General features: G+C 46.3%; 1 protein-coding gene across 6 annotated transcripts in view; it reads left to right on the top strand.

The window, feature by feature from the left end:
* Positions 1-22874, top strand: part of Aff3 (ALF transcription elongation factor 3) — a 444599-nt gene that overhangs the window by 308685 nt on the left and 113040 nt on the right. For all 6 annotated transcript variants that reach the window (XM_060369902.1, XM_060369901.1, XM_060369900.1 and 3 more), the window contains one exon: positions 380-431. In XM_060369902.1, coding sequence (XP_060225885.1) covers positions 380-431 — 52 coding nt within the window. The remainder of the gene's footprint in view (positions 1-379; positions 432-22874) is intronic.

Genomic DNA, 22874 nt, shown 5'->3' with positions numbered 1-22874 from the left:
AGGAATCAAAGTTCAGAGCGCCTTGGATGTACAACGCTAATGAGTTTATTTCCTTACACTTTCTGTAAAATGTAGTGGAGAGAAACTGATTCCATCTGTAAGATACTCATCTCCTGGCAAGGTCCGCACTCCATGTCTCTGCTTGTTTGCAAATAGCTCCTTGGTACCTACTCAGGGCCCTGTGCCTGTGCAATTGTATTGCCAAAGTGAAATTATTTTTCACATTCGGTTCTCAAACAATAAAAGATGTTTTAAAAGCCTCCCGCTGCACATTTTGAAAGCTTGTTAATAGGAGCATAGAAATATGTTTAATCTTAAATCTTAAGGGCTGTGGGACTCATGTTGGTGTTTTTTTCTTCCCCTCCACTTCCTTTTTAAGAGAAAGCTGACGCGGAGCCAGAGAGTCCAGACAATGGCACATCCAATACCTCGTAAGTGTCTTTCTCGTTTCTCTCTGAGATGACTATTCTTTAATATGCCTTAAAAAACGAAACAGTGCAAGTATCTCGTAACAGTGGTAATCATAGGGAAAGGAGGCCCATGGTTCTCTTTTTTCATGATAATGTCTTTTTAAATGCTTTCGGGTACAGATGCATTTTGAGGTTTTATGCTTTAGCACAGAAAAAGGGATCTTGCAAATGCAAATGTTCTTCTTTATAAGGTAGAAATATAATTAGGCTAGGGAGTGTGTACTAAGGGAGAATGGAGATAAGCCCTTTAAAACTTGGCTGGAGACTTTTAACACTGACATAAGATTTGCAGAACTTTGGGCACATACCGGGGACATTCTGTCCCGCGTGCCTGTGAGTACCCAAGTCATTTCAAAAGCCTGCCTGCCATCTGCAGTCCCCCCCACCCCAAAATACGTGACAAAACAACTCTAAATATCCCAGATCTCCAGTGTTCACTGATGTTTTTACATAAAGCAATTTTTAAAGATGAGAAAAGACGCTTAGAAGGCTTTTGCCCCCCTCATCCTTATGTATTCTTTTCTTTCTCAGGATTGAAGGACTGTAAGTATGTTCTTAGTGATTGATATGAGATGAAATTGAGGTGCCGGAGCTACGGAAACAGCTCGGTTGGTAAAAGTGCTTGCTGAGGCGTGTGGAGCATGCCCCTATTCCAGGCTGGGCAGGCAGCAAAAGGCAGACCCACAGGGCTCCCCAGGAAGCCAGTCTAGACTGCTTGGTGAGCTCCAGGCCAGTGAGTCCAGGCCCAGTGTCAACTAATAATGAGTTTCTTATTGTTGGTATCATTATTATCTGATACAACAGTACTCAATTGCAGTGAAGCAGAAACTAACAAACAAATGGCTTCCATTAATGGCTTCCGCCTTTAAAATGTTTATTTTGATCACCTCTGGGGAACAAAGCGTGTTTTGTTATGGAAATGACTTTGTGACTGTATCTCTTTCTGGGTCAGCACTCTCATTACTAGCACCTGAAGTGTGTGTCCTTCATTAGCAGTCAGGGTTTGCAGTGCGGTGTCTCATTCTTATTTTGCCCAAGATCTCTTTCCATCTAGAGAGTGCCTCTGGCTTGCGTGACGTGGATAGATGTTTTCCAGTACATGTCTCAAAAGCTTGTGTTTCTTGAGAGACGACCCTAAAGGTTCTAGTGAGTTTCATTGTTTTTTTCTCAGAAACAAAAAATATAACGGTTTTAAATGGTTAAAATATTGCCAGTTTTAAATTGTGCTATAGAATATAATGGGAAAAGAGTTTGAATGCCATCTGGAGGCATTCTAAAGAACTGAAAAGAGTAGAATCACTGGAAAATGTAGTCATTTTGAGTACCACTTGGATGACATAAAAACGTATACAACTAGAGTGTAAACTATTGGCATAAGTTAGTTGTGTTTTAGTCATTATTTGAGAAGAGCATTGATTATTATGAAAGCATCAGTCTTTGAAGTGCTTAACAAAATTGTTTTTACAGACGGACAAGAGAGCATCAAAACTATAAAACTGTCAGCATATTATACTTAACTTTACATATTTTAAAATCCCATTCACCAGACACCAATTTGACTCATGCTATTTGATGTGCTGTTAATGACTCCTTCATCCATTCATTATGCATTTCTATAACGTCCACTCCCTAAAATAAGTAGGTTATGCAGGGAGTTAAGTTTAAACCCTCTGGTGATATCAGATCCTTGGCACCCCTCCTTTCCTTTCTGTCACCTGCTTCATGGTCGCCACTGAAATCACAGGAGACATGAATAGAGCCGAGTTAGCCATAGTCTCTTAAGAGTGGGACACTGTAGGCCTGGAGTCTTTTGGAACCCCTCTGTAGTCCTTGTGTTACGCTCAGGCAAGAGGAGCGCTGATTCATGCCTCACACATGGGCAGCGTGGACATTCTGGTACATGATGTACGCCTACTTACATCTGTGTACATGCTTACATACACACACAGCACAGAAATGTGCACATACACCCTTCGCTTGAGTTTTACTCTGATAGCTATAGTGGGACGCTCTACCCATTGCACATGGGAAATCTGAAGATCAGAAAGATTGTCCAGTTACAAGGATAATTAGAGCATAAATGGGCCTACCTGCCATGCTTAGGAATGTACAATCTTGAGACAAAGTCAGGCTGTGAACTGGAAGGAAATTTTAAAAAATTGAACTATTTTTGGTTGGAGACGTATACCCATTGTGGGCTACTGTTTACAAATTATCACGGACTGGATAGCTTAAGCAGAAGGAATGCATTTCCCACAGTTTTGGAGACTGCCAGTCCCAAATGAAAGGTTTGGGGAGTGTCTTCTGACAGCTGGAAGGGAAGGCTCCCTCCCTGTGCTCCCAACCTTATCCCCCCCTGACACCCCCATATGGCCTCTTCTCCCCATGTCTTCACACCATGTCTCCATTACATCCTTCTCTGGGTCCCTTTCGCAAGGACAGCAGCCATGTTGACTAAGGCCTACCTTGTTAACTTTAGACCTCACCCCGATGGTTTCATTTTAAAGTGAGTACTTCCACAGAGTCTGTCTCAAAATGAGGTCACATTCTGAGACATTAGTTGTGGTCTGAAAAGAAAGTGTCCCCAGGGGTTCTGGTTTGAGTGTGCGGTTACCCTCAGCTGCGAACACTATTTGGGAAGGCAAATTTTGGAGAATTAGCTCTGGGGCTTAGATGCTCACATGGGAGGAAATCCTTGAGAGTACCTTGTTCTTGTCCCTTCTGCCCCTTCCTCTACTTTCCAGCCACCATGAGGTAAGAAGCTCCTATGCCACATGTCCCCACCTCATGACTTACTGCCAAAGCTCATGGGGCCAAAATGTTGGCTGACCTCCAAATTGTACACCAGGATAAGCATTTTTCTTCTTTAAATGTTTGGGTTTTTCCGGCTTTTTTTTTTTTTTTTTTTTTTTTGTCACGGCTACATAAAAATCACCAGCATGGTGCTAAAGTTAAAACTTCAACATGTTGGGGAGATGTCTCAACCCTCTGTGACCTTCAGTAACTGAAGGTCAGACTTAGGAAAGGGGGTGCTTAGGAACCAGAAATTAACAGAAACAGGATGTACACGTGTCAGAGCAAGGGCCAGAGGAGGAGAGCTTGAATCAAACACGTGAAAAGTTACGGACTCCATGGAGGCCAAGTGGATTTAAGCCGAGGCCTCCGATTGGACAAGCAGTTGGGGGGCATACCTGCAATCCCGGCACTTGGGAGGCAGGACCAGTGCTAGTTCGAGGCCAGTCCTGGTCTATAGGTTGAGCTCCAGGACAGCTGCAAGCCACGGACACGCAGCAGATGGTGTCAGGAAGCGAACAGAGTTGGGAGGCCAAAAGCAGTTTCTGCAGGTGCACGTGCGCCTTCTGTCGATGTTAATTGTGATGAGCTCTAGGCGTGCCTCGAATGGTAGGACAGAGGGATGGAGGAAATACCTGAGATTTCCTTCAGGATTAATGATCCAAGAATTTGAGAAGATGAAAGGAGCGATTTAATGTTTAGGCCCAAACAAAACCCTAAATATCTGTGAAAGAGTTTCAGTAACATTTAACAACGGAAAAACTCATGTTAGACGAATTCTCCTCCTCTGAGAATTTGCAAGACTGTTTGAAGTCTAACTTTTTAAGGCAAACTACGGCAAATGTGATCCTGGGAAGAAGCAAAGAGGACGGAGTGAGAAGGAGGCAGACCTAGCCCCTTCCCTGGGGGCATGCAGCCATCCACAAGGAGCAGGAGTGAGGGCCGGAAACCACACCTGCAGTGGATAAAGTCTGCTGTTGTAAAATTGTGTGGTAATGAGGGGAAGACATTTCATAAAGGAAAAAGCCACGAGCAAGAGACCCCCCCAAGAAAGAGACCCCCCCATCCTGTATTTAAGTCCCCACAAGTGCTTTAATGGCTGCTAATTTACATAGGTGTGGGCAGGGTACCAGTGAGCCCAGTACAGTCATAACTAGAAGGCTGAAAGGGAGAAGCAGAGACTTCAGATACTGCCTGAACTGGGAGTTCAAACTCACCCAAGACACAGGTGCTGAGTAAAACTTGAGGTTTCCGAGGCCCAGAAGAACCAAGCTTTGAAAGTCAAGTCACCTTGAGGCTGAGAGACGGTTTGGTGGGGAGAAGCACACGCTGCCCTTGCACCTCAAAACCGCCTGTGACTCCATCTCCAAGGGAGCCAACACCATGCTGGCTCGTGCTCGGACAGCTTGACACAAACGGAGTCATCGGAGATGAGGGGACCCCAACGGAGGCCCCAGTATTCATGGTACAGTGCCCAGGGACATCACCGGAAACAAGGCTGAGCAGAGCTTAACTAGCCAAAAAGTGATGCAGACATTTTAAAAAAGGGTGAACAGGAGAACCGACAGAACAAAAAGAGCAGAAGCAAAAGGTGGGAGACGCCAGCAGGAAACCGGTAAATCTCAACCTGGCTGAAGCAAGTGTGTTACATGTAAATAGAGTAGAAACTCCACCCTAAAGAGCAAATACCGTGCTGGCTGTAGAGTCAAGAGGGATTATTGTCTGCAGGTCCCACACTTGGAGTCTAAGAAGACAAACTGAAGCCTTGAAACAAAAACAAACGAATAACTGTTTCTATAACAAGTGCAAGAAAGCTGGAGCAAATGCCTTAATGCTACTGTCAAATAGTTTCTGAGACAAAGGACATGATAATTGTAAGGCATCGACGAAAGGCCATTTCCTAGTGCTAATGAGGAAGGTGTGATATTCATAGGTATGTATGTACCGACGGACTCTAAAGTCATGACAAAGCGGAGTAGGCAAGATGAGAGTTTCATTAACTCTTTCCTTAGTGATTGGGAATTGCACCTTTCTATAGTGATTGGGAGTATGCGTACGACTTGTCACCTAAGACGTGCAAGCACAGAATCTTTGCACTGGAAATGACGAATCAATAAACTTTTGAGTATGAAAATACCATAGCTCATGCTCCATGATCACACAAAGTAATTGTATTGTAAGTCAGCAGCAATAAAGTATAATTTAAATCTCACCATTGAGAAGTTAAATAACATTTCTAAACAATCTTCACATTAAAAAAAAAATACATCACAAGTGAAATTAGAATGTACTTGTCACTGAGCAGTAATGAAAGTTCAGTTGATGAAAATACCTGAAACTTAATCATGTGAGGACAATAAGAAATGTATCCGTTTACTTCCTCATGTGGGGAGAGAGCAAGGCTGAGACCGGCGACTTATTTCTGTGTCACAAAAGTAGGAAAAAGGTGGTTAAGAACACGCCACTGCTCTTTCAGAGGGCCCAAGTTCAGCTCTTAACGCCCACATCAAGCAACTCACCCTTCTGTAACTCAGACTCTAGGGGAAATCCAACTCCTCCGGCCTCTGTGGGCACACATACTTATGTGCATGTACTCACACACACATGTGTACACACACATCAGAAAATAAAATAGGTTTTGGAAATGAAGATAGAGCCAAGCGTGGTTGCACACACCTTTAATCCCAGTACTCTGGGAGGCAGAGGAAGGTGGATCTTTGTGAGTTCAAGGACAGCCTAGTCTACAAATTGAATCTACGACAGCCAAGGCTACACAGAGAAACCATGTCTCAAAAAGAAAAATTAAGATAGAGAAATTATGAAATACATTGATTATCTTATATGCTAACCAAAAAAGTGATAAAATTTTCAAAAAAGAAAAAAAAACTAAACCTAAGATATAGTAAGACATATATAATAAAAGTCATAGAAATCACCACACAATAGGAATAATTAATGAAAAGTTTTTTTAAGGGTTTGCAAAATTAACATTGGTACGATTGATCTAGAAAAAAAAGAGAGAAAAAAACACAAATTACCAACTTAAGCCATGAGAGAAGACGGCTCAGATCTCCTATGAATCTTTAATTAGCAATAATTAGATATTATGAGCCACTCCTTGGGAATTAATTTGACAACTTAGATCAAATAGTTTTCTTGAAAGGGAATTAGAATCATCATAACTGTCTCAAAAATACAAATGCTGCATTGGTATTATTAAATAATTGAATTTATAATCAAACCTTTGTAAACAGAAAATCTTTCCAGGGTTGGATGGTTTCACTGTTAATTGTCATATTTTTAAATTAAAAAAAGTGTTTATCGCCAGTGAAATACCATCAATGAATTACCACCATCCCACAGACTCAGGAAATAAAAGAGAAAGGAAATAAAAGAGAAATCCAGTTCTCTGTTGGAGATCAGTGTAACCCTGACACCAGAAGCTGACTTCTAAACCTCAGAGAGAAAGTTATAATCCAGTATACCTCATAAAACGCTTATGTGAGATGCTTAAAATATTAGCAGATCCAATCTCTTGTTTAGGAAAAAGAGAGAGCCTACTGTGCGTAGGTAAGATTTGCTACAAAAGTAGACGGTTGCTTTAACATTAAAAATGAATTAATATCCCAGGTGGTGGTGGCGCACGCCTTTGATCCCAGCACTCAGGAGACAGAGGCAGGTGCATCTCTTGAGTTTGAGGTCAGCCTGGTCTACAGAGTGAGTTTCAGGATGTTCAGGGCTACACAAAGAAGCTCAGTTTTGAAAAACTATTACTATTATTATTATTATTATTTATAATATAAAATAATACAATTAAGTATGTTGATAAAAGTAATGAAAAACGATGTAAGTAGGTACAGCAAAGTACATGACAAAAAATGCTAACTCCCATAAATTAATTTTAAAAAAATATGAGTTAACTAGGACTAATGGGAAACATTTACTCTGATGATGGGGATATGTAAAAATAGTAAGACCTGCTTCTAGTAGCACATTTAAAAATAGTGGTGTAGACACTTTCCTTCTAAATCAGAAAAACAGCAGTGCCATCTGTAAAGCCTTCTGAGGTCCTCGTCAGTCCTACAGGACAAGAAAAGGAAATGATGGATGTAAATATTAAAATGAAAAGAACACAAAAGCGGAGAACCTAGATCGATAGCCAGAAGAAGCTTGAGGAAGAGCCAGGGCCTCAGCCTGTAAATACCTGATTTCAAAGCGGTCATAAAAGCGACCTCACACCGCACCGCCCTAACTTCAAGTGGACAAGACCATGAAGAACACCAGAGTCTGAAGCCCTGTGCAGGTGCCTTTCCACACGGGTAGCAAGGCAGGCCAGCCGGAAAGGCAAGCCTTTCACCAGCCATACCAGGATAGCCAGTAAGAGAATGACTCTCCTGCCGCGCACAGCAGAGATTGCTCCAGAGCTCAGTATAAAACGACATGACAGCTTCTCTGCGAAGTTAATGACAATGCCTTCTTAGCCTGAAACGAGACGCTCTCTCGTTTCATAAGACTGGACAACAGAAGGAAGAACCCTAAGAAACTTACCTATACCAAAAGGAAACTACTTCTAGGGAAGGAAAGAACGAGCCAGGAGCCGGAAGGATGCTTTTGCAGGCTATAGCCTGGCAAATAGCATATCCGGAATAGATAAGGAACTCTGGAAAAGTATAAAAATTAATAAAACAACAAACATTTTTTCAAGTGGACAAAATCCTCAAAGATTCCGGAGAAGACATGCGAATGGCCACAGAGCAGATGAAAGGGTACATTTCACTAATTGTGCTCGTCCTAGGAAAACACAAATTAAAGCTGCAGTGAAACGGTAGTAGTTCTCATCTTTGAGGTGAATTAAAATGACTGACACCAGCAGACAAACAGTGAAGCAAATATGGAGCCACAGTGGAAGCTGTCTCACTTTGCTGTGAATAAATACCGTGGTAAAGACAGGACTTGAACCCAAGACTCCAATCCTAGGAGCAGAGATCTTGGCCAGTGTCCCATTGCTGCCCTCTCAAATCCTCATCGCTCCTTCCGAGATGGTAACTCTCACAGAAGAACGAGTCTCAGCATAGTGCCTGAAGAAGCAGGGCTAGGCTGAAGTGTTACTAGACATCGCAGCTAGAGAAGCCCAAGGACTGAGGAGCAGGTGGAGGTTTCTGAGACCCTGCAAAGCCCACAGTTAGGAAGATCGCTGAGGTGCTTTCACAGAGGCCTGCCAGCCACGAAGAAAGTGCACTCAGGTCAAAGGCCGTGGCTCAGACAGGCAGACGAAACCCCAAGACAATGATGCCCTTTCACACTGTAGCTGTCCCTCCATTGGCCAAAGTAAGTGTGCCTCAAAAGAATGAAGATCATAAATGGCCTTCATAAATCAAGATGATAAGATTAAACAAAAGGGTTAAACTCCTAAGAGGGGGGGAAAAATAACCAAAGTGAAGCTGAAGGAAAATGGCCCATCCCACTGCCTACATTGTACAGTAAAAGAGTTGGAAGTTATTATAAGCTAGACTAAATTACAGCAAGCCATGAAACGCTCCTTCTTCAAAAGGTAATATATGGAAGGTGCCCATTACCAAGCCGGCACCCAATAACTCATTGTTATAACAGTATTCATGGTGTGGAGGAGCTTGAAAACAGCGGTGATGCTGGCTGGTGGGAGCTTTATTAGAAGCGTAATTTGTTCTTTAAAACAAGTAGAGAACTTAGAAAGAATGAAAGGTATTCAAGGCAAACTAGTAGAAAGTCTTTTTAAAGGCCTTCCGGTGAGACCAGGGCTAAGAAAAGAAAGATCCAGTACGGGTCTACTCCAGAGATCTGGACCAGAACGAGCTCCTCCCTGAGCTTTCACTGGGCCATATGCAAAAGCCATGGCTCTGCCTCTCTGCAGAGAGAATGCATGGCTGGAAGGAGGCTGAAGAGCAGCCTCACCCCTCACTCCTCTCTAAAGCATCTTGCCAGCATCGCTGACTGTCAAGAGTGGTCTGGGTGAGCCTTCCCTGGATTGCAGCATGCCCTGGAGCCATGGCCGACAGCTTGCTCGTAGGGGTGGAAAGTGCCCATTTGAAGTTTCCATGCTCATGGCAAAATTACCTTAAAAATGTTAAGTATGGAGGAAATGGTTGCTAAACATATAAAGAAACACGCCATTTACACATGTGCGTTTAATAAGCAGGTTACACAAACTGGTCAGCTCACAGTATCTGGAAGTTGATCAAAGTCTACCAGAGAATGGTTCCCCCTCAAAAAAAAAAAAAAAAAAAAGGATTTTTTTTTTCCTGAGAAACTTGAAACCATGGTGATATTTATTTTGGCTGTAGCAACCTGTGTGTGAAATGATGAATTGTGGCTGATCTTTCAGCTTATTAGGTATCTGTCCCTGGAGCCCTCCTTTCTGTGTCTGTGTAAGTGATTTGCCAGGGTCCTGTTAGCCAGAGAGCCGAGAAAGCTAACAAAACAGCCCTTTCGGAGAGAGGTTGGCTGGATCCTGTTTCTCCTGCTCTCAGGCACCAAGGATGAAAAGTCAGCACAGGGTCCCTCGGTGCCCAGCCCCCCTCAGAGCACTCGTCGTATAGATGCCCACAGCAGATGGGGGTCTGTAAAGAAGCGAAGACCACGCCCCACACCACGAGCAGCCAGCGGGCACCGAAGCGGCAGCAGGGCTGGCCCCACGGGAGGGGAGGGCATGCCCACGCTGCCCACTTTGCCTGAGGGGGAGGTCAGGTGTTGGGTCATTCTGCTTGGACCCACGGCTCAGCACAGAGGGGCCTCTCGCAAAATTCCAGAGTCCATTCCCCGGTCCCTTGCTTGATTCTCTAGGCACCCACCCTGGGCTCCATCAAACGCTGCCTTTGATCCTTGAGTGATCCAGGCTCCTCAAGGTCTTTTGTCTGCTTGTTTCTCTTACGAATTTGGTGATGTAATTTTTAAGAACGTGGTGAGACACAACATAAGATAGGACATTGTTGCCCTAACTGGTTTTAAGTGTGATAGCATGAGGTGTGTTCCCAGGGCCTTGCTCCCATGCCCATTGTCTTCACCCAGAACTCAGCACACGCACTGGCTAACCTGTGGCTTCCCATGTCACTGCTCCCAGACTCAGACCCAGCCTACGTGTGGACCCACACTTGCTGTCCCGGGTACTTTAGATTTAGTAGAAAACATGCAGTCCTATTCATTTTTATAGCCGCTATCCCCAAGTTCCATTCATGCCACAGCATGCGGCAGAACGTCCTTCCTTCTCAAGCCTGGCTGATATTTCATTGCGTGGTATAGACTATCCCCAACTTCGAATTGGAATTTGTATTGTTTTTAATCTTGGAGTTGGGGCGCAGCGTGCACATGCCGGGGTGCACACATCAGTGGACAACTTCTAGTGGGGAGACTTGCCTCCTGCCGCCACGGCGTTTGCCTCTGCATGTGCAAGGCTGGCCTGTCGGGGAAGGTCTGCTTCTTTCAAGGGCTCCCGGCGTTCTCCGGGGTCGGAGCCCTCGGGCACTCGGCGCTCTGGGGTTCCTGTGAGCTTGGGGGACCAGGACTCTGTCTCTCCCTTTATCCACCAGGCCATCTCCCGAGCCCTCGCTCTGTGCCTCAGCTGGGACGGGACTGGCCTGTCCACACCCGTGAGGCACTCCCCAGGGGAACCGAGAGCATCTTCGTGGGATCTCCAAAAGTTTTAGCTAAAAGAACTGAAACCCAGACATTTGTAGGACCCAGTCCCAGGCTTATGATGGAGCCGTGAGGGCCCTGCCTGGTGGGAGGAGGTTCCTCGTGACCCCTCAAGGGAACACGCGCAGAGCTGGAGACGGGCCTGTGATGACATTGGACAGTCTCTAGGACAGCGGTTCCCAGCCTCCCTAACGCTGCAACCCTTTATCAGAGCTCCTCGTGTTGTGGTGACCCCCCAACCATAAAACTATTTTCGTCGCTACTTCATAACTGTAAAATGTACTACTGTTATGAATGGTAATGTCCACATCTGTGAAAGGGTGGTGACTACCAAAGGGGTTGCGACCCACAGGTTGAGAACCCCTGCTCAGGAAGGCCTGCACCTTTGCAGTGAGCCTTTTCAGTCCCCGGAGCCTGTCCGTGCAATCTCGAGCCGCTCTGTGTTCTCGGTGACCTTAGTGGATGGTAACTTCCCCCCCTTTCCTTGGCGGGGCCCCTTGGCCATGGCAGAGTCTGTTTCTTGTTGCCACGCTCATGGACAGTTGCAGACAATAAATACTGCCTGACGCTAATGGATTGGTTATTTTCTCCAGGCGCAGCGTTGCCTGCCCTGCGGCTCATTCTTCCTGCTCTTCTGGAGGGACCTGCCCCCCACCAGCCCCCCACCAGCCCCCCTCCAGCCTTCAGAGCATAGCACTTAACACAGTGCCAAAGTACCGAGATGAGTAACTAAATTGACCGAGGACACGGGGATGGTTGGGACATGCTTGCCCTGCACTTTTTGCACTCTCTCTCACAAACACTGTGGCCTGTTCTCTCTTCCGCACAGTCTAAGGCAGAAACCTGTGACGTGCACAGCTCAAGTGGTTACAAGCCAAGCTCACCCTCGGCCGTACCACAGGTGCCCTCTGCACACTGGTACCTGAGACACCTCCCGTGGATTAAACACCCACTTGGGCCAGGCACTCAACCGGACACATTGTTCGGTTTAATCCACGGGACAATGTGATGAGGTGTGTTGTTACACTTTACCTCCAGGCAGTGAGCTGGCTCCCTGAGACTTCACAGTTGGCAGCCGGGAATCTGGCTGGTTGCCTGGCCCCGGAGCCACCGCCTGGCACTGCCTTAGGTCTGTGGCCTGGCACAGGGGCCCTCTAAAGAGAAGAGCAGTTGTTAAGAAAGAAATCCCATCTCTAAACAAAGGGCTGATAGTTCCCTAAAAAGCTCTTCCAGCCTGCCTCTCCTACCTACTGACGAGAGAGCGGCCTCCCTTGGAGGGCCCGTGAGGATACAGCGGGCTCCAGGCCTAAGTGCCCGCCCATTGCGATCCTGCCCAGTGGTGGAAATAGCCAAGCAGGAGTCTGGACTCCTCCTTGCTCAGCCTGCCTGCTCACCTCAGAGGGCCTCAGTGAAGCTGTGCCCACAGGATCTCGCCAGGGAATGTGAAATGTGTTGGCATCTGAAGCTAAGGTTCTGCCATAGAGAATCACCTCCTTCTGCCTTCAGTCTGACATGAGTGAAGTACCCACAGAACAAAAAAAAATACATGGTTAGGATGGATGGCCAGACTTTTACACGCATGCCTACCCTCACCTTTTGATGTTGTTTTTTAAACTACTTTGGAGTTTTAAAAATAAGGAGTCTGTGGAATTTCAAGCATTCAGGCAATGAAAATGGGTACATCGTGACCACAGGTGCCGTGCTCGGGCGCTATGATGTAGACTCGTGTTATTTGAGGTAGTGTGATTTGTAATGGGGACTGCAATGTGGACCAATGAACCCAGTCGAGTCGCTCTTTCGGTGAGTCAGCTCAAAACTCAGCAGACAGCAGCACCTCCATGTTTTAGATGAAGAAATAGAGGCCGGAGAGCACATGAACACAGGTGCAAAAGACAGGCCAGTGCTGTTGGGTTTTGTTTTGTCTCTGCACCATGTGCATGCAGTGCCCAAAGAGACCAGAAGAGGGCATCAGAGCTCCTGGAACTGGAGTCACACCCAGTTGTTAAGCCACAGTATATGTGTGCTGGGAATCGAATCAAACCTCTGGAGTAGCAGCCAGGATTCTTGTCTACTGAGCTGTCCCTAGCCCCCAGGCCAGAGTATTAAAATCCGAAAGTGCTTCGTGTACAGACGCTGAATCACATTAAGAACGCAAACAAGAAGGGGCATCTGGAGTGCGCAAGGCTTGCGCCCTGGTTTAGATGAGGTTTGTGCTGGAGGCTCAGAGCTGGGTGCGGTGAGATGCAAATGAGTGAAGGTATATTAGCAAGAGGCAGGGCCTGGTAGAGTCTTGGTTCCTTGGGGCTGCTGGTTTCGCAGGCTCTGTAAGACCCTGAGCCTGACCTCTGCATCTGTCTGGACCTTAGTTTTGTGATGTGAACTCACTCATCCTTGCCTTCCTGCCCTTACTGCCTTCCGCCTCAAGGTCGTTGCCGAAACCGAGCTGACACTACAGCCCTCCAGAACTTAGCGCCAAGCAGGCCTCTTAGCTTTGGGAAGTTGCCCAGGGCGGGGTAGTTCCTTATGGTAACAGGAAAGGAACGGATATAGGAGGAAGAAGGGCCACTGAGTAACCTCACTTGGACATTTGTTTGACACAGAAATGAAAAGATTGATTACAACTATTAGATTAATTATATGTAAGGAGTATGAGCTAGAAGGAATATTGGGCTTTGTTTCTGTTTTTTATATGTATGTTTGTTTTGAATTTCCAGGAGTAAATAAAAGAATAATAAAAGTAAAACAAGAAAAAATAGCCAATAATTGGGTAGAAATAATAACCATAAACCTTTGCTCCCTAGACGAATATACTGAAAATTTTAGAAGCTATGTACTATGAAAATATTTTCAATTTACTACATATAAAACATATATACAGAAACTATTTATAGATTTGAGGAAAAGCCATTCATTTGACCATAAGACAAAACTGCTTTTTATGAGCGAGATGTGGAAATGGGGAGTTTTACCAATTTTGTGCATTATCCCTCCTTCTTTAGTGTGAGTTGGGCAGTCTGACACCCACTGTTCTTGGGCTCTTGGGGTTGAGGACCTTCTCAGAAAAGGCGTCCATATGTGAGAGGTTTACGATGCAGATAGGATTTGAGCTACTTTGACTCCTGTTCTTCTCGGGACGCTTCTGCATACTGTCTTCAACATATTTCCAAGACAATAAATATTAATGTGTCTCTAAATAACCAAGCAGGATTTCTAAATTTTGTGCTGCTCTGGATTTTCTCAAGTGTTTAAGCATGTGCATCAGGTAATGATAAATGTCAAGTGTCTAAATTCCTCTCATGTGTTTATCTTTGTTTTCAATGCCTGAAACTTGCCAATTTTTATCTTTTCTTTCAAATATCTGAAAAGTGATCATTTTATACCATTCTGAAGAGCACTCTATTGTTGTGTTTTGTAAACGCCCCTGAACAAATGCTGACCAAAGAAAACTGTGCACTGTCCTTTAAAGAACTAAATTGATGCTCAGGGTTGGAAGAAAAATAATGAGCTCAGACCCAGGCTTGCTAGGATTAGGGGCTGCAGTGAGAGGTCCGCTGTTGCCTGGGGAACATTTGTGCTGACGTGGGGTGGTGCTAAGAGAGACCCTAACGCCACACTGGACTTTGTCCGTGTTGTGGTGTCCTGTGCTCTGAGGAGCTTTCGTTGTAACATGGAAGGTCGAGTTAAAATAAAGGGATGCTGTGGAGAGCATCTGAGGCCAAGAGCGCTCAGAAGGATGGTTGGAAAGTTCTCCTCCTCCAGGGGCTGTAAATGACACCTTTGTTGTTTTTTTCATACCCTCTTCAACCTCTAAATAGAGATGCCAGATAAAATACAGGACACCCACTTAAATTTGAATTTCAGATAAACAAGGCATAATTTCAGTGTGTGTCCTGTGCGATATTTAGGGCATACATATGCAAAAATATTTGTTGTTGTTTAAATAAAATTCAGATTTAGTGGGGAGCCCCATTAGTTTCATTTACTAATTCTAACACCCTGCAGACACCAATTAGACTCTGGACTCAAATGCCTTAAAAGTATTAATGAATAAAGAATAAAAGATGCGTGGAGAAGGGGGAGAGAGAAGACGCGGGAGGGAAGAGTGAATGCTGGGTACCTGCCAAGTGAAATAACTAAATGTTGAAGAAAGAAAAAAATCCTAAAACTGAGGTCATAGGATGGAAAATGTCTGTTTCATGGAGTCTTGAGCCTGAATATTGGCAGAGAGAGGAGAGAGGGAGAGAGAGAGATCCTGTTCTTTGAGTCTGGGCAGCTCTGCACGTCCAGGAAGGGAAGAATCAGAATATGAAGCTCCTTAAGCTTTGGGACTCGGTTGGAAGACCATGGCCGTTTATTAATTGCAGGTCTTGTTTTTCCTACGAGAAGCTTTGGCAGTTGGAGAGCAGGGAAGGGTACTTAATTTCGGCTCTTGTTTCTCAGACGCCCTTGAAACTTCTATTTGTCTTGTGCTAAAAAGCAGAAAACTATCTGACACCTGATATGGAGAGAAATTTTCCCTGTTTGGAAAAAACAGATCGCCTGTGAAGCATGAAGATGCTTTTTTCTTCCTTTCAAGTCAGAAATATTAACTCACAGCTCAAGACTCTTTATTTTTTCCTTTATCTCTAACCAGACAAATTACTCTAACCAGGAAACCCTTGCCTTCCTCCTGGACATGTCACAGGCGTGACACTGTTCCCAGGAGATGGATTTAACTGTGCATGGGGGCGAGTCATGGTCGGAATGTTTAGCCTGTTATTTCAGGCACGTGTGCTGGGTTTTGGCCTGCTGAGCGACAGCTGGATCAAGCCTTACACAGGGTAAGAGTTGTTCCCTGTTACTGGTTTATCTTCAGAGGATGGGTGGCCGTGGGGGTAGGGCCAGCAGGTTGTACTGGCTGTTGCGTGTGCTAACTTGAGCGTCCTTTAGAAGGAAGGTGGATGGTTTGTGTCTGTGCTGCGAACCACAGCCTAACACATGGCTGCATTGGCACCGTAGCATTGGCACTGGATCGTATTTTATTTAGTGTGAAAGACAAGAATTTGCACGTTTGTGGTGTTTTTTGAGGGCTTCCAGTTCCCTACAGCCAAGCAGCTGTGTAGGAGCGTCCTCTTTCTTTCCTTCTCTCTCTCTCTCTCTCTTTTTCCCTCCCAGACAGGGTTTCTCTGTTTAGCCTTGGCTGTCCTGGACTCACTTTGTAGGCCAGACTGGCCTCTAGCTCACAGAGATCCTCCTGCCTCTGCCTCCCTGCGTGCTGGGATCACAGGCATGTACCACCCTGATCCTCCTCTTGCTAAGAGTTGGTTTTGTTTTGTTTTATTTTATTTTGTTTTTGCTGGAAGAAAAAAAAAAAGAGTAATGATGCAAGAGATTGCATGACCAAATTCATTATGGACCTTTCAGATGACATTTATTTCTGATTTCTGAAACACAATCTTTTCTTCCTGCCTTTCCTCCGTTCACTGTTTTGGCCCCTCCCCTTACTAGCTCCTTTCAGGTTGTGGTGTGATGGAAGAATAGTGGCATTCTGCATGCTTCCCATCTTGAAAACCTCAGCACGTGCCCAAAGCCAGTCTCTTTCCTAAGGGACGGAGTGATAGCTGGAAACTTCGGGGAGCCACATTGCCCATCTGTGCCAGTCGGCTTAGAAACTAGTGCAGTTTTGGTGGGAGAGAAAACCAAAGGAAGTTGTCAGGTGAGCCAGGGGCCAGTTGCAGAGGTGCATGGGTGTGTCCCAGCAGAACAGTTTTTCCTCTGTCCAACCTCCCCACTAGACATCACAGAGAAGGTGTATTCCAGACACCAGATAAGCTTTTTAAACTATTAGGGGATAGGGAGATGGCAAACTTGAGGACCCGAATTCGAATTCACAGCACCCACATGAAATGAGGAAATCTGTAGGGAAGTGGATATGAAGGGGCAGTGTATTAAATGTGTGCGTGTGTTCATGATGGAGTAAATGTGGGTAGAGGCCATGGAAGGAGAAAGGAGAAAGAAGCTTTAAAGAAGTGATGGAGGCTGGCTGGGGGTGGGAGGTGACGTTGGAAAAGGCGCTACTCAGGGCAGGATCAGCAAAAACAACGTGTGCGTGAAAAATGAAAATGCCTCAGTGAAGCCTGCTCAGACAGACAGACAGAGGAAACAGAAGGTATCTGGGGGAGTCTTGCCATAAGTAGCTTATTCTCAAGTACTACAAAAGGTAGAGTAGCGAGGGGAGAGGGGGAGAAGAGAGGAAAGGACAGTGTCCTAATTCAGAAGGCTCCGCTCCTGATTTAAATACTGTAATCACTGAAGATGCTTCGAAGTGGAAGGTGCTGCCTCCTCTCACTACAGTCACATCCTGTGTGACTGAGCTTAGGCCAAGGAGTCTGTCTGTGGCTTTAGCTGAGCCAGGTGATGGTGGTACATACGTTGGGACGGCCCCACGGTCCTAACCCAGGGGAATCCTTTTCCGCTGCAGAGAGCTTTGCTTTCCATCTTTCCATCTTTCGGGTACACTTGTAGCTTAGGCTTCTCATAGCTCCACCCACACCAGTTTCCTTCCCATCTCAAAAGAGGGCGTGTCTGTTCCCCTCTGGAGCTCTTGACCTCATCCCTTCCTTCCCTCCCAGACTTCCCTCTTGTTGTCCTGGAAACTCTTCTTCCATGGATGTAGACTTTCCCCAAACAAAATAAAAACAGCCACGTCGGCCAACCAGTGGATAATAGTCAACTTTTCCTTCCTACAAGAGAGCTCGGTAGGAGACAAGGTGTGTTTAGCTGTACCTTGAGGGGCTTGTTCGTGACAATCTGACAGTCGCCCAGCGCTGGGGAGTATGCCTCAGGGCAGAGTCACCGCAGCAAGTGTACACAGAGGGAGGTTCCGGAATCAGCTCAGACTCTTCTGACCCACTGTCTGCTGCACTCACTCCCAGGGACCAGCATTTCCTTCCAGTGACAGCGGCAGCCCACCGCCCCACCCCCTCCGCCCCACCCCCACCTTAGCTTTCCCCAGCAGGCCTCACTTCTTTCTCAAGCAGCACCATCCTGAGGACAGGGCCTATGACAAGTGAACACACAGTGAGGCTGAGGGCAAGGAGCAGCCCATCCCCGCTCTAGCAGTCCTTCAGGGATGTGCTTCAGGATCCTTGCTGTGTGCCTGAATCCACGGGTCCCTCTACGTGTGTTGTCTTTCCTGTATGTACCTACCAGTGGAAAGATTTAATTCTGATGTTTCGCAAGGAAGAGCTTAGCAGCAGGAGCTAATGATGGAGTAAGAGTGGCCGTGACAGTGTGCCAGCCACAGGGCGAGCTATGCGAGCCCCGTCAGTCCCCTCCGCCACCAAGTGCTGCCCTGTGCGTGCTTTGTGCTTCCTTTGTGGCCAAGGTGGCTGTGGGGTAAGTAAAGGACAAGCAGCATTGTACAGCACGGGTGCCCAGGGCAAAAGGAAGCAAGACCGCGCTCAACACAGTTTAACATCCGTGAATTGTGTCTGAAGTTTTCTGTTTCATGCTCTGGGACTTTGACTAACTGTGAGCAGCTGCCACTGACCCTTGAGCCCTCCGCTGAGACATCGCCCAATCCATCTCATGCCCTTCCCTGTGTCACCCAGCGCACTCACCTCCAGGTCTTCTCATATTGCCTTCAGTGTCTAACGACACCGCCTGTGCCGGTGTGAAGAGTGCAAGTGGCCTCCACAGGCTCACAGTTTTGACTATTTAGTCACAAAGAAGTGAACTCTTTGGTGGAATTAGAAGGGTTAGAAGGTGTAGCCTTGTTGGATGTCAATAAGTGTGTCCGTAGGAGTGAGCTTTGAGGTTTCGGAAGGCCACCCAGGCCCAGTCTCTCTTTCTCTGCCTGTGGCTCAGCCCTCAGCTGCTGCCCTGGCCCCACACCTGCCCGACGCCACACCCCTGCCGCCACGCCCCTGCCGTGATGATAATGGACTAAGCCTCTGAGACTGTAAGCCAGCCTGTAGTTAAATACTCTCTTTTAAAAGAAGAGTAAATATTTACAGTGTCTCCTCACAGCAATAGAACAGTGACTAAAACATGACCCCAAATCGAAACTCTTGGTATACTCTTTCCGAGACTCAGCGGCCAGCTCTGCCCTGTTGGTTCCCCTTTACACAGCGCCTCTCGCACAGTTCTGTTCCTTTTGCTTTCCCTGGCCACTGGCTAGGTAGGACTGCCCCGTTTCATCCTTGCCTCTCCCTGGACACTGATCTCCCACCACCAGCTCTCAATTCCTTCTGTGTATAATCCTGCCGAGATGCGCCTAAGTGCATCTGGGGTGATAAGGCTGTAGCCCCAAATTAACTTCTGTAAGGAGCCTTGAGAGCGTACTGCTCTCTCATCCAAATATCTGGTAACTGAACGCCTAAACTTCACGTCCAGATTTCTTGCCAGGCCTCTGGGATCTTTTGTCCTCTTCCCTCCGTTGTTTACTTCATCATTTTCTTTTACAGTACTGGGAGTGTTGAATCTTGGGATTTGCTCGTGCTAGTCAAGTATTCTACCACTAAGCTATTCCCCCGGCTCCCTGTTTATTCTTTCTGATCTCATTTACCACTTCCTTCCCCTACCCCAACCCCACACACAAACACCAAACAGATTAATAAGCTGTTACTCTTAGTGTGTCTGCAAATGCACCTCTTTTGCGCCTTCGTGTGTGCCCTTCTTTGTATCCAGCGTGGCCGCTCTTGATTTGCCTTTGATGTTTTCATGCGTTTCTCTCATGAAATTCTATGCCATTTCTCTGTGGCAGAGCTTACCTGCATTCCACAGAGCAGCTCCGTCTTTGTCTCTTCACCACTACATGAAATGTTTCCTCACCATTAAATGAAGATAGAGTCACCCTACTCATTTTGGAGGCAGGGTGGTTTCAGGCCCCATGGAGGATATCTCAATTCCGTAAAACTACATAGTATTTGTGTATAAGCTGCGTGCCTGCTCTCACGGACCTTAACCTGTTTCTGTCCAGTGAAGTTACATGTACCTAGTATACACAAAGAACTCCCAGACACTTCAGTGTTAAAGAAGCAAGCCTGCAAGCTACACAAATGGGCAAAAGGCATGGTGAATGTTTCCCTAAGACAGACAGATATGCAGGTGGTGGAGATGCCTGGGGAAAGAAGGGAACGTCCCTGAGCCTTGGACAAAGAGCAGCTTAAATGAGATATTGCTACACCTATCGCATTGGCTAAAACAAAGAACACACCAACCACAAAAGCTGGCAAGGACATGGAGAACCTGAATCACTAAGCACAGCATTTCTGCAAATGTAAACCGCTGTGGCCACGCCAAAACACAGTTTGGCAATCCTTTCCATGGCTAAAAACGGACCAGAAGTCACACTCTCGGGCATACATCCCAGAGAAATGAAATTTTATTTTCGCACAACTTGTACATGAAGGTTCACAGCAGTTTTATGTGTAAAAGTCCCAAACTGGAAACTAACTCAGTGTTGCACAGCATCGTCTATTACTCAGCAGGAAGAAGCCTGAACTGTTGAAACTCATGGTCAGTTGGACGTGTCTTGAGGAACATGGGCTGAGTGGCGGAAAGGGCCGCTTCTGAAGAAGCACTCAGTCCTCCGTGTGCATAGCGTCTGTGCGTTACCTGGGCATGAAGGCTTAGAAAGGACGAAGGCCCCTGTGGGCTACGGATAAAGGCGGGCCGCCAAGGGGGGCAGGAAGGACCTTGTAGAGATGGTGAGACCGGTGTCTTAAGGGTAGTGGATTGTTGCATAGTGCCCACATGTGTGATCATCCACACGCATGTGTAACTGCTGGCACCTGAGGGAGCACTATACCCGGACCCGGTGTCATTTTCCTGGTTTCAGTGTGTCCTACAGTGACAGGCGCTGACAGTGGGTGCCGGAAGGGTGGCTCAGGGATAGAGAGTGTCCGTAGCATATCTGCCACTGAGGGCAAAGACATCATCTTGGCGGAGTCTGGGGAAGGGTGCTCAGATCCCTGCGCACCCTGTGACGTAGCGGAATCCTCTGGGCTCCCCGGCGTTTCAGGCTTCAGGGAGTCCTTACTTTGTCAGGTATTTCCTGAAATTCAGACCCACATCCTGTCTTTGCTTCAGCTCCTCTCTCCCTTGCCCATCCTAGACAGGTTATCAGTCACCGCCTGTTCTCCCTTTGTCCTCAGTGTGGTTGTAAAATGGCCCCAGGAGCTTTGAGATGCCCTGGGCCCCTCAAACTTTGAAAGCATGTGGCTGGCGTTTTTAAGATCAGGCAACTTCCTCCTGCTGAGATTAAGGCTAGCCCCATCTCAGCAGACAGACTGTCTTTGGTCTTTCTGTCCTTCCTTTCTCCCTTAACCCCAACAAGCAGGCGCCAGACACAGTTGGCAACACAGTTCTAAGTTCCTTTAGAACACTACCTCAGGTCCGGGCGTTTCCCAAATCCTGATCACTGTATTCGCTCTGCCTTGGGTTCTGTTCAGTCAGGACACTTCCTCTTAAGTCAAGCTGACAAATGGATTTGAATGAAATGGTGATAACTAATAAAAATCAAAGTGTGTCTACGTTCTAAGGTTATAATCTCCAGGGTCTAGAGAGATGGCTCTGTTTAGAGCCTGACTGCTCTTCCAGAGGCCCCCTGTCAGCCGCCAGTAAGTCCAGCTTCGAGAAAGCCGATTCCTTCTTCTGGCCTGTACTTACTCACGTAGATACACACATATACACATAAGTAAAAATGAGGTAATATAAATGTGTGTATGTATATGTGCATGTATTTCTGAGTCTCATTTTCTTTTCCCCATACCTTCATCTGGCCATCACTGCCCCCTTCACGGAGGTTTTGAATGAATATCTCCCTTACCAAGGATGAGGCGGTAAGGGAGATACTTGAAGCAGGCCCTCCTGCTTAGTGGTTGCCCTGGCCATATTCTCACTGTCTGGGTCTCCAGGGCAGGTACTTGTTTGGAAGCCATGGAGGTTATTGGCAAAAGCCAGCTTCTTCCATATCCAAACCAAGTAGGCGCTCCGTGCAGGAAGGCCCAGTGCCCTGGGCATCCCATGAGCAGCACAGCGGAGCTGACTAGAATCCTGTTCATCCTCCTGCTTCTCATCTGTTGCCTGGGAACAGAAAGAAGGATGTCTCGGGGAAGGCCAGCACTGTGTGAGTGACAGCCCCACCTACCTGGCTTTTACCTGGCTCTTACCTGGCTCTTACCTGGCTCTTGTTTATGGGGTAGGGAAGAGAGAACAGAGGTTCCCGTTGATACAGAGCCTAGGCTAATGGAAGCCTGTCACTGTCGCTCACCGCTGTGGGCCTTGTGACTCAGACACAAGCTTAATCTCAGTTCAAATTCTCTCAGTGTTTTCCCCCTAAAAGCTGGCTTGATACTTAATGCAGCTCTGGGGGAAAGATCATTCACATTCATTAGACACACTTTCCCCCTCACTTTAATAACCCAGCTAATAAAAGAGAGTTTCGATGCTGTTTCTGAATGTGCCTGGCTTAAGCAAGCACATGGCCCCTTCCTTACGTGTCCATGTTCCATCCATGACTTGGTAGCCTGACAAAGAACCATTTATAGTTCACAGTCCAAATTCAGATGTCATTATTTTGGTTCCCTCAATTAACTAGTACGATAATAAGTTCTCACCTAGTTGATAACTAGGTGGAAGGTGTTTACCAGGATTCCCCAAGCTCAGAATCAAAATTAAGTTATGCCTGCTTGGAGGCTGCTGATGTGAATCTATCAGCACTACAGAATGGTTTCTTCTTGGAAATAGTGCTGCAAGCTGTGGGAACTGGGCAAATTGCTGGGTAAACATGGAAGCGATCAAGTGTGTAAACAGATGAAAAATCATTGACAGCTCCTATACCAATCCAAAAGTTTTCCATTGTCTCATCACCAGGCACCCAGGCATATTGGGCCTTCCAGGTGAGTCAGAGGCCTTGGATCATTTTTTGTTTTTGTTTTTGTTTTTTTTGCTAGAGTA

Source organism: Meriones unguiculatus, chromosome 16 (genome assembly GCF_030254825.1).
Source record: "Meriones unguiculatus strain TT.TT164.6M chromosome 16, Bangor_MerUng_6.1, whole genome shotgun sequence".
NCBI classification, from domain to species: Eukaryota; Metazoa; Chordata; class Mammalia; order Rodentia; family Muridae; genus Meriones; species Meriones unguiculatus.
Note: the sequence above shows the minus strand (reverse complement) of the source record. Positions and strands in the feature narration are given on the sequence as shown.